The 8,803-nt window shown below is 45.7% G+C and overlaps 1 protein-coding gene across 1 annotated transcript in view; it reads right to left on the reverse strand.

The window, feature by feature from the left end:
• The window catches only part of APOBEC2 (apolipoprotein B mRNA editing enzyme catalytic subunit 2), a 10,041-nt gene extending 4,855 nt beyond the window's left edge, over positions 1-5,186 (reverse strand). The window contains exon 1 of the mRNA XM_007936275.2: positions 5,056-5,186. Coding sequence (XP_007934466.1) covers positions 5,056-5,186 — 131 coding nt within the window. The remainder of the gene's footprint in view (positions 1-5,055) is intronic.
• Positions 5,187-8,803: the final 3,617 nt, after the last annotated feature.

Consider the following 8,803-nt stretch of genomic DNA (forward strand, 5'->3'; position numbering starts at 1 on the left):
ACCCACCAGCCACTCCTCAGAAGGAAGGTTGGGCAATCTACTTCCGTAGTGATACTGCCTTGGAAACCCAAGGAGGGGTCGCTATGAGTCGGATCTGACTTGATGGCACATAACAACAACAACAACAATTTCTTAGATAATCACAAGCATCCTTTTTTGTTTGTTTGTTTTCCCTAGTAGCATAAGTATACTGATATACCTTAGAACTTCCATGCCTCTTTATTCCTATCCCTAGCAAATATTTTATTGCTAAAGTGGTTCATGTGTGTGGGTGTGTGTATGAATGTGTGTGTTGGAGTGGAGTGTCAGGAGAGGGAGAGATGCTGGTAATCCCATTCTTCAAGTTAGTGTCCTGGGTTCATCCACTTCTTTAGGCACGGAAGGCAACTGCATATTTCTGTCCCCTCCCCCAGTCTCGGATAGTGTCTCTCTAAGCATGGCTTCCTCATACTTTCTACAAACAAGACATTCACACTTCATCTGCTTAGACCCAAGCTGTTGAGTACTGCAGCTTTCTAGGGAGGAGACAGATTCCTAATATCAAGGAGAAAAATTAGGAAGATGCTCTGCTTGATGGCGGGAAAAGGGATGTGATGATATTTACTGTAATCAGTTTTTTCTCAGGTTCACATTAAAAGGCATTTGCATTTCCTAAACATAAATCCATACAGTGAACCTGGTGGGCAATAGAAGCCCTGAGATTAAACATTTGCTCCAAAATAATCCATGAAGTAGAAAATCTACTCACAGGTAATTGAGTGTTGACTGGTTTCAGCTTTCCCTCACTAGACCTTTCAGTGACCTGCTCAAAAGAGACAGAATTGCCAGTTTCAATTACCTTCTCCCTTTTTCAGACCACTTTTGAAGCAGACGCTAAGAAGTGGTCATAGGGAAACAGGAGAAGCAGAGTGTTCTAGCAGCCTGTACTTTCAGGAGCTGAGAAAGGGGCTGGTGGGCTAGCTGCTCCACGTCTGCAAGGCTGGATGGAATTCTGCCCAAGGCTAGCCTGGAGTTGTCCCCTTTCCCCGAGAGGCACCATCTTTGCACACACAGCTTTGACCTTCAATGAGCCCTGAGCGTAGGCCAGGGTACCCCGTGTCAGTTTGTCTTCTATATTCAATGGACTCAAACACAGCATCCACCATGAAGATGGCACAGGACCAGGCAATATTTTTTCCTGTTATCCATAAGGTCACCATGAGCCGGAGCCAACTTGATGACAACCAACAACATTAGAACAAGGCACTAGTTCAATAGTGCCTGTATGATAATGTAATGGGAGACACATGACAGTATGCATTTGTCAACATGCATAGAAGTAGAATTGTACAACACAAAGAGTGAATGAACCCTGATATTTACTGTGGACTTTAGTTAATAATAATGGATCAGTATTGGCTTATCAATCATAACAAATGTACCACACAAATGCAAGACACTGATAATAGGGGAAACTGTGCAAAGGGAGGAGATCTGGTGGTGTAGTGCCTAAGGCATTTGACTGTTAACCATAAGGCTGGCAGTTCAAACCCACCAGCCACGCCTCAGAAGGAAGACTGGGCAATCTACTTCTGTAGAGATACTGCCTTGGAAACCCAAGGAGGGGTCCTAATGAGTCAGGTCTGATTTGACTTGATGCAGTGAGTTTTTTGTTTTGTTTGTGCAAAGGGAGTGAGGGTATATGGGAACTCTGTTCTTTCTGTGCAGCTTTTCTGTAAACCTAAAATTTCTCAAAAAAATAAAGTGTATTTTAAAAAAGAATCTTCTTTATGATTTTTTTAGATACCATGTGTTGATTTGGAGTCATTGAGTCCTAGAGTTCATGCCCTGCTCCACCAACTAGTTTTAGGCAAATTATCCGTCTTTCTGAGGTTTAGTTTCTTCCTCTAAAGGACTGGGCAAGTTATCCAGCCTCTCAGGATTTGGACTACAGTAGACACTCAATAAATCCTAGGATTGATGGATGCTGCCTTCTCTAGCCCTTGTATCTTTCAGAGCTCTGTCTTAGCAATTACCAAACCTGATCCTTTCTCTGCTCTTCCTCTCACCTCAGAGGTTTCTCTTTCAGTGGTGTGCTGGTAAAGATTTAACGCCTAACTCTCTGAAAGAAAAAAAAAAGTCCTGCTTTCTAACATTTTGCTGATTTCTATAGTGTAAATACTCTCACTGATTTCAAGTTATCACTGAACACAGAGCAGGGAAGAGATGCGTACAATGGCTTTTCCAGTCAATGTGAGCTGGCTCCAGCACACCACTGCAATTTTAGGCTTTTTTTTTTGCTAGCACTTTCCCTTTGTTATTTAGCTAATGTTCTTAGGTCTGTTTTCTATCCTAATTGCCCTATTCAAACCAAAATTACTAAAAGTAGGGCCTATTCCTTCTTTTTCTTACCAGATCCTTCCTCTTTACTTCAGCCTGTTTTCTGAAAAGCTGCCTACTCTGGTGGTTTGTAGCCCCTGGGTTGTGCAAACAGTTAATGTGCTCAGTTGCTAACCAAAAAGTTGGAGTTTCGAGTCTACCCAGAGGCCTCTTGGAAGAAATGCCTGGCAATTCACCATTGAAAATGCAATGGAGCACAGTTCTACTCTGACACACATGGGATCATGATGAGTTCGAGTTAACTGGATGGCAACTGGTGTATCTGCTAGCTTGTGGCCTAAGTGTAAGGTGTGTGACAAGTAGATTCGCCCCCTGTGGGATCTAGACTAGGAAAGGAGCTGCTGTGCTGACCCCTCTGGCTCTAAAGGAGAGGAAAGCTGTTCCCTCACCACTTCCTGCACAGACACAGCCACACATCTATTTATCCAGAGGGACCCAGAAGACAGTCTCAAATCTATTGCTTGTGACCAGGAAATACTCAGAGCTTCCCCTCCCACTTGAACTGCTCTTAAACCAACTCATTGCCCTCAAGTTGACTCCAACTCATATCGACTCTTTAAGACAGAGTAGAACTGCCACATAGGGTTCCCCAGGCTGTAATCTTTATGGAAGCAGACTGCTTCATCTTTCTCCCATGGAGTGGCTGGTGGATTTGAACCACTGACCTTTTGGTTAGTAGCCAAGCACCTAAAGGTGCCCTGCTGTGCCTCTTTTTCTGAGCTTTGGAACGTGGGAAGCCTCTGGCCCTCTTTACTTTGCAGATGGAGGTAGGTGAGCACTATTTGGAAAACCTGGGATGCAAAGGGAGTAAGAGACCAGTGGCAAGAACACTTGGCTGGAAGCACCAGAACACCTCCCACCTACTGGTTGTGTGGTTTTGGCGAGTCACTCAAACTCCCCAAGTCTCAGTTTCCCCATCTATAAGCCCAAAAACCAAATCTGCTGGTATTGAGTCAATTCCTACTCATAGTGACCCTATAGACAGAATAGAATTGTCCCATAGGCTTTCTAAGGCTGTGAATCTTTACAGAAGCAGAGTGCCTCATCTTTCTCCCACAAAGTGCCTGGTGGATTTGAACCACCAAGCACTTTAACCACTGCACCAAATGGTCAATAATCTCTCTCTCTCTCTCTTATGATGGTGCTGAGAGTTGAATGAGCTCATGCATGTGAAATATATTGTGATTTATAAAGCCCTGGACTAATGTAACATCAGAGGACTTACCCTTCAAGATCCACTATCTTGAGCCCCAAAAGCATGTTCAACTCAATAAACACAGTTTAATTCTGTTCTTGATCTGCCCTGCTCCAGTGCTGGAGAGATCAGAGCACTGCATAGGGTGGAGTGCTGTGTGTGACCAAGGACACTACAGACCACCAGGCTTAGCTGTTAGAAAAAGGATTTCCTAGCACTAGACTTGAGCGACTCTTTTGGCCTGGCTGCCTTAGGCTCTCCCTATGCTTATATTAATCTTTGTCCAGCTGTTTCTTTTTCAGTCTTGGGATGGGTATGAAATTAGGCAGGTGGGCATAGTCAAATAAAAGTTCAAGGGGCTGCTCAGACCTCAGAAACTAGGACACATTTCCCTTTGGTTCTCTTAGAAATCAGCAAAAAGCTGAGCTGGAAGGGACTTTAGGGTTCATTTAGTGCAATTTCTTCATTTTACAAATCAAAACACTGAGACCAGGATGGAAAATCACTTGCCAAACTTAAAACAGCAAATCTGAACGGCCACCTAATGCACCCTCTGACCCTTGCAGGCACCAGGCCTCCTTTCTTACTGAAGCCTCTAGAGCTAGAAGTGGCACCCACTCTACTGATCATGGGCATTGCTAGAGAACCCCATACCATAGAATTAGACCCTGGGGCCCAGTGAGGGTATGTAGCTCCACATACCTCTTCTTATTTTTCACTTAGGGATTCAGCAGAATCTCTCACTACAGGAATGAGAGAGGAAGAACATTACTTGGGTTTATCCCTGGAAAAAGCATAATCTGGATAAGATAGAGGGACCCTGCACCCAGTCCCCACTTTGCACCCTCTAGACCCTATGCTTTGTGCCTCTATTCCTCCAGGTTGTGGCTGGAAGTGTTGGGACATCTCTATCAATTTGTTCCTGGGCCTGGTGGTTTTACTTGCACTGTAAGCAGTGGATGTGGACAGCCTTTGGGGAGACTCAGAAAAGATTCAATAAGTAAAAAAAAAAATGCGTCTCATTCAACCTTGGGGAAGGATGGATCTATCTTCCCTGTCTTAGGACCTTCAGCTCCAGAGAAGCTCTAAAGAATGAACTAGGCACATATAGATAGAGGAGAGACCCACTCAGAAGCTGACAGAGAAAATGAGGGAAGAGGGTATTTTAACTCAGGCCATATTTAAATGTTCCAGTCTTGTCTTATCACCCCATCAAGCTCCCTAGGACTAAACAACCTCTATCCAGAGAGGCAAGGTGACTATGCAATTCCATGAGGCTTGAGAGGTGGCTTTATTCTCTGAGCCTTTCTCCTCCTGCCTCCCCCTGACTAGAGAGCTCAAGATGTCACTCTGAGAAGCCAAGAGAGATGTGTCACTGTGTGCCCTACAGCCCCTGCCCTGCACACACCTGACCCCTACCATTACCATGCTAAATGTCCACAGCCTATCAAAGAGGAGGATCTGCCCACACCCCGTCTCACCCTGTGACGATCTCAAAGGGTGGCAGCTCAATCAGCTCCTTCAGCTTCTCGGGGTCGTCCAGGTTCTCCAGGTCTTCCCCATTCTGGGAGGCGGGTGCTTCGGCTGTAGTGGCTTCTTCTTTGTGGGCCATGGAGGGGCTGTGACTCAGGACTTACTGAGAGAGAGGAAAGGCGGTTGTTGGGGCCAGGGCCTGACGGCAGGATCTCTAGCAGCTGTCAGCAGCTAAATCTGGCTGGGGATGATGGGAAGAGGCCAATCTTAGTGCTGCCACTCCCTCGGCCACAGGCTTTATAACTGGAGGCCTCCTGCCCCTCCCCAGGCTCTCTCCTATCTTTTTTTAATCGAGTGACAGTGGGTGCCAGGGTGGGGGAATGGAAAATCTGGCCATTAGTATCTCCTATTTATCAGTAGGCCGACAGGAAGCTGGCAGGTGGGATGGCTTGGTTGGCTCTGCACTGCCCCAACCCCAGCAAGCCCACACACGTATTCTCTCCCTTCTTCCTTACCTTATGGCCCTCTCTTTGTTTCCCACCTAACTTTATCATTTCCACTGAGGCAGGTTTGTGGAAGGGGCTCCAGGACAGAGCCTGAGATTCTAGGAGAGAAATTCTCCTGGAGGTGTAAGTGAGATGGAGTGTACTGAAGGGTGTGGTTGCAAAGAAACTCGGGCCAGGTTGACTGGGGAACTGGGGTTCAGGAAAGGAGGGCCCATTTGGACAGACGTTGTCTGAGTTGTGACTCAAAGGGCACGCTGATTTGCTGTTATGGACCCATAGAGCAGTCAGTCTGCCAGGAGCCTCCAGTGGTAACAATAGTTGCCTTTAACTAAGCTTAATATATATATATATATATTTATATAAACCCACTGCCATCCAGTCAATTCGATTCTGACTCAGAGCAACCCTTTGGGATGGAGTAGAAGTGCCCCATAGAGTTTCTAAGGCTGTAATCTTTACAGAAGCTGACTGCCTCATCTTTCGCCCATGGAGTGGCTGCTAGGTTTAAACCACCAACCTATTGATTAGTAGCCAAATGCTTTAACCACTGTCCCACCAGAGCTCCTTGACTAAGTAAGTTGCCAAACCAAATCTAACTCACTGTCGTCAAGTCGTATCCGATTCATAGAGATCCCTCCTTCAGTTTCCTAGGCAGTAGGAGCTCTGGTAGCATAGTGCCTAAAGCATTTAGCTGCTAACCAGAATGCTGGTTTGAACCACCAGCCACTCCTTGGAAGGAAGATTAGGTGATCTACCTCCGTCGTGATACCGCCTTGGATATCCAAGGAGGGGTCACTATGAGTTGGACCTGACTCGACTGCAATGAGTTTGGTTTTGGTTTTTATCACTATGGAAGTAAATTGCCCAACCTTCCTTCCAAGGAGTGGCTGGTGGGTTTGAACCACCAGCCTTCTGGTTAGCAGTGAAATGCCTTAGGCAGTATGCCACCAGAACTCCTTGACTAAGTTTGTTGTTGTTGTTGTTTTTGTGCCGTCGAGTCAGACCCAACTCATAGTGACCCCTCCTTAGGTTTCCGAGGCAGTATCTGGTAGCATAGTGACTAAGGCACTTGACTACTAACCAGAAGGCTGGCGGTTCATACCCACCAGCCACTCCTCGGAAGGAAGGTTGGGCAATCCTACTTCCATAGTGATACTGCCTCGGAAACCCAAGGAGGGGTCGCTATGAGTCAGGGTCGACTCAACGGCAAATAACAACAACAACATCACTACAGAAGTAGATTGCCCCATCTTCCTTCTGATGACTAAGCTTAGAGTTCTTAAAAAGGGCCTGGAAGTGAGTTCAGGGGTTTATATGTAGAAGTGGACTTAATGCTCTCAACAGCCTGAGGAGACAATGTGTAGTATTCCCTTGTTGTTGTTAGGTGTTGTAAAGTTGATTCCAGCTCATTGGGACCACATGTGAAAGTAGAACTGCCCATAGGGTTTTCTAGGCTGCAATCTGTTTGGGAACAAATTGCCAGGTCTTTTCTCCCACAGAACCACTGTTGTTGTTGTTATGTACTGTGGAGTTGGACTCCACTCATAGCGACCCCTCCTTGGGTTTCCAAAGTGGCACAGAACCCCTAGATGGGTTCTAATTGCCAACATTTCTTTTAGGAAGCTAGCACTTAGCTGTTGTGCCAGCAAGGCTCCTATCTCCATATTATATACGGAGAATGAAAGGCTCACAGAGGAATGAAGGCCTTTGATACCATACAGCTCAAAGTAGCAGAGCCATTGGATTCTAACTCAGGGCTTTTTACTCCAGAGGCCACATAGTCTACCTCCATGCAATGCTGCCTCTTAGTCAATCCTTTCTTTCTTTCCACAAATATTTATTGAGCACCTACTATAAGCCAGATACTGTTTTAGGTACAAAGGACAAAACAAATAAAAATCTCTGCTCTCATGGAGTATGGGGGAGCTGAACAAGAATACAATAAGAAAAATACTGAGTGTCTTTGGTGGTGTCTAAGTGCTAAGGAGAAAAGGCCCACAAAGGGCACAAGAAGTGTCAAGGGAGGGTTTGTATTGTTTGTTAGGGTGGCCAGGGAAGAGCTCTGAAAAGCCAGTGATAGAGAAAAGATCTGAAGGAGGCAATCCCATATTAAACATATGGATATATAAGGGAAAATGTTGCAGGGAGGAGAAGCAGCAAGTGCAAAGGTCTTGAGGTGGGAGCATTCCTGCTGTGTTTGAGGAACCTGCAAGGACCCTTGTCTGGCTGGTGAACTGTAGGAGTTGAGGTCAGAGTTATAATGTGACTCCACGTAACGGAGTAGGAATGTTCCATAGGGGTTTCCTGGTTGTAATCATAATGGAAGCAGATCACCATGTTTTTCTCCTGTGGAGCCACTTAGTAGGTTGAAACCACCATCCTTTAGGTTAACAGCTGAGCACTTAACTGCTGCAACACCAAATAATAGAAGTCTAAATAGGCTAAAACGTCTCTGGGTGGCACAAACAATTTGCTCTTGAGTACTAACCTACAACTTGTCAGTTTGAACTCATTGACTAATGCCATGGAAGAAAGTCCTGGCGGTCTGCCTGTGTGAAGATTACAGCCAAGAAATCCTACAGACACTTCTACTCTGTAACATGTGGGGTAGCCATGAGTGGGAATCAACTTGGCAACAGGTTTGTATTTTGGGGCTTTAAAAATAGGCTAGGGAGCCCCTGGGTGGTGCAAATGGTTAACTCTCTCAGCTGTTAACCGAAAGGTTGGTGGTTCATGTCCTCTCAGAGGCCCCTCAGAACTGCAATAGCAACTTATTTCCCAAAAGCTCAGCCATTGAAAACCCTGTGGAGCACAGTTCTACTGACACACAGGGGTCACCATAAGTCGGGATTGACTTGACAACAACGGTGATGATAAGAAGGCTCGGGCCTTTTAGGCCCTTATAAAGACCTTGCCTTTTTTTTTCTGAGGGAAGTGGGAAGCCATTGCTTTTGAACAGAGGAGACCCATGATCTGACTTACATTTTTACAGGATTACCTAGGGTACTGGGTTGAGAACAGACCAAAGGTAGTGAAGAGTAGAAGCAGGGAGACCAGTTGAAACCCACTGAGACTAGTGAGATGACTGGGACTGGTACAAAGCTCTCTGAACTGAAACAGCATCAGAAAATGGCTGGGTGATTTTTGCAGCTCACATGACGGGTTTTTGGCAGGAACCACACATTTTAGTGTTTGGGGCAGTGCAAACACCCTAGGACATGCCAAGAGTAATAGAAAGGAGGGGTCAGGG

The sequence above is a fragment of the Orycteropus afer genome, unplaced genomic scaffold (assembly GCF_000298275.1).
Source record: "Orycteropus afer afer isolate SDZICR_OR568_19922 unplaced genomic scaffold, OryAfe1.0 scaffold00034, whole genome shotgun sequence".
Taxonomy (NCBI): domain Eukaryota; kingdom Metazoa; phylum Chordata; class Mammalia; order Tubulidentata; family Orycteropodidae; genus Orycteropus; species Orycteropus afer.